At 47.1% G+C, this 936-nt stretch overlaps 1 protein-coding gene across 1 annotated transcript; it reads right to left on the bottom strand.

Moving 5' to 3' along the window:
• LOC138943606 (tropomyosin-like) lies at window positions 1–936 on the bottom strand. The gene has a single exon (XM_070314575.1). It carries the CDS (start codon window positions 934–936, stop codon window positions 1–3), a length of 936 nt encoding a protein of 311 aa, XP_070170676.1.

Genomic DNA, 936 nt, shown 5'->3' on the forward strand with positions numbered 1-936 from the left:
TCATAATTCTTTTTTCTTTCTCTCGAGAATAACGTTGAATTGGATCTCTTTTTCGAGCGGTTCGCCGCTCCCGCTAATCTCTCTTTCGAGCGGATCGTCGTTACCGCTAATCTCTTTTTCGAGCGGTTCGCCGCTCCCGCTAATCTTTCTTTCGAGCGGTTCGCCGCTCTCGCTAATCTTTCTTTCGAGCGGTTCGCCGCTCCCGCTAATCTTTGCCAGTTCTCTCACTCTTCCCGATAGCTCGTCTGCGTCTCTCTTCAATCGTGACGTTGAATTTTCCAATTCTCGTATCTTCGTCTCGGATTTCACCGCGGAATTCGCCGCGATACGCGATTTTTGACTTAGTTCTTTTATTGTTTTACCTTGATTGAACATTATTTTACGATCGTTCGCGTTTCTCGTCGAGAACTCCGTCGCGTTGAGCGATATAGTTTTTTTCGCGACTTCGATTTGATCGCTTAAACCTTTGATTCGTTTATCTAAAACATCGATTCGTTTATCTAGAGCGTTAGCGCTCGTTTCTATTCTCGAAATGGAATTTTCCACAGCGTCTATTCGTTTACTCAGAACGTCATCGCGTGTTTTTATCTCGGAAACGAAACTCTCCGCGACGTCTATTCGTTTACCTAAAGCGCTATCGAGCTGAGCGAGTCTCGTGAATAGTAGAATGACGCCCTGCCCCGCTTCGTTCGCGTCTTTTCTTAATTGCGATGTGATTCCCTCGACGTAGCTTTTGCTTGTCGCATCGGCGTCCTCCTCAGGTTGAGCCAAGCGTTTTATTTTACGCTCTCTCGCGTCGTATTCAATGGAAGAGCTTAGACACAGCGCGTTATCGCGCACGTAACTTCGCAGAGACTCGATAGCCGGACGTAGTCTTCCGGTTCTCGCGTCGTAGCCTCGATTTTTTAAAGGTGAGCCAAATTTGCTCACGGACAT

Source organism: Polyergus mexicanus, unplaced genomic scaffold (genome assembly GCF_030449975.1).
Source record: "Polyergus mexicanus isolate NDT 795.1 unplaced genomic scaffold, iyPolMexi1.0 SCAF_28, whole genome shotgun sequence".
In the NCBI taxonomy this organism is placed as follows: domain Eukaryota; kingdom Metazoa; phylum Arthropoda; class Insecta; order Hymenoptera; family Formicidae; genus Polyergus; species Polyergus mexicanus.

Excerpts from the sequence above, each read along its gene's own strand:
- LOC138943606 (XM_070314575.1), bottom strand. The coding sequence starts at position 936 with ATGTCCGTGAGCAAATTTGGCTCACCTTTAAAAAATCGAGGCTACGAC.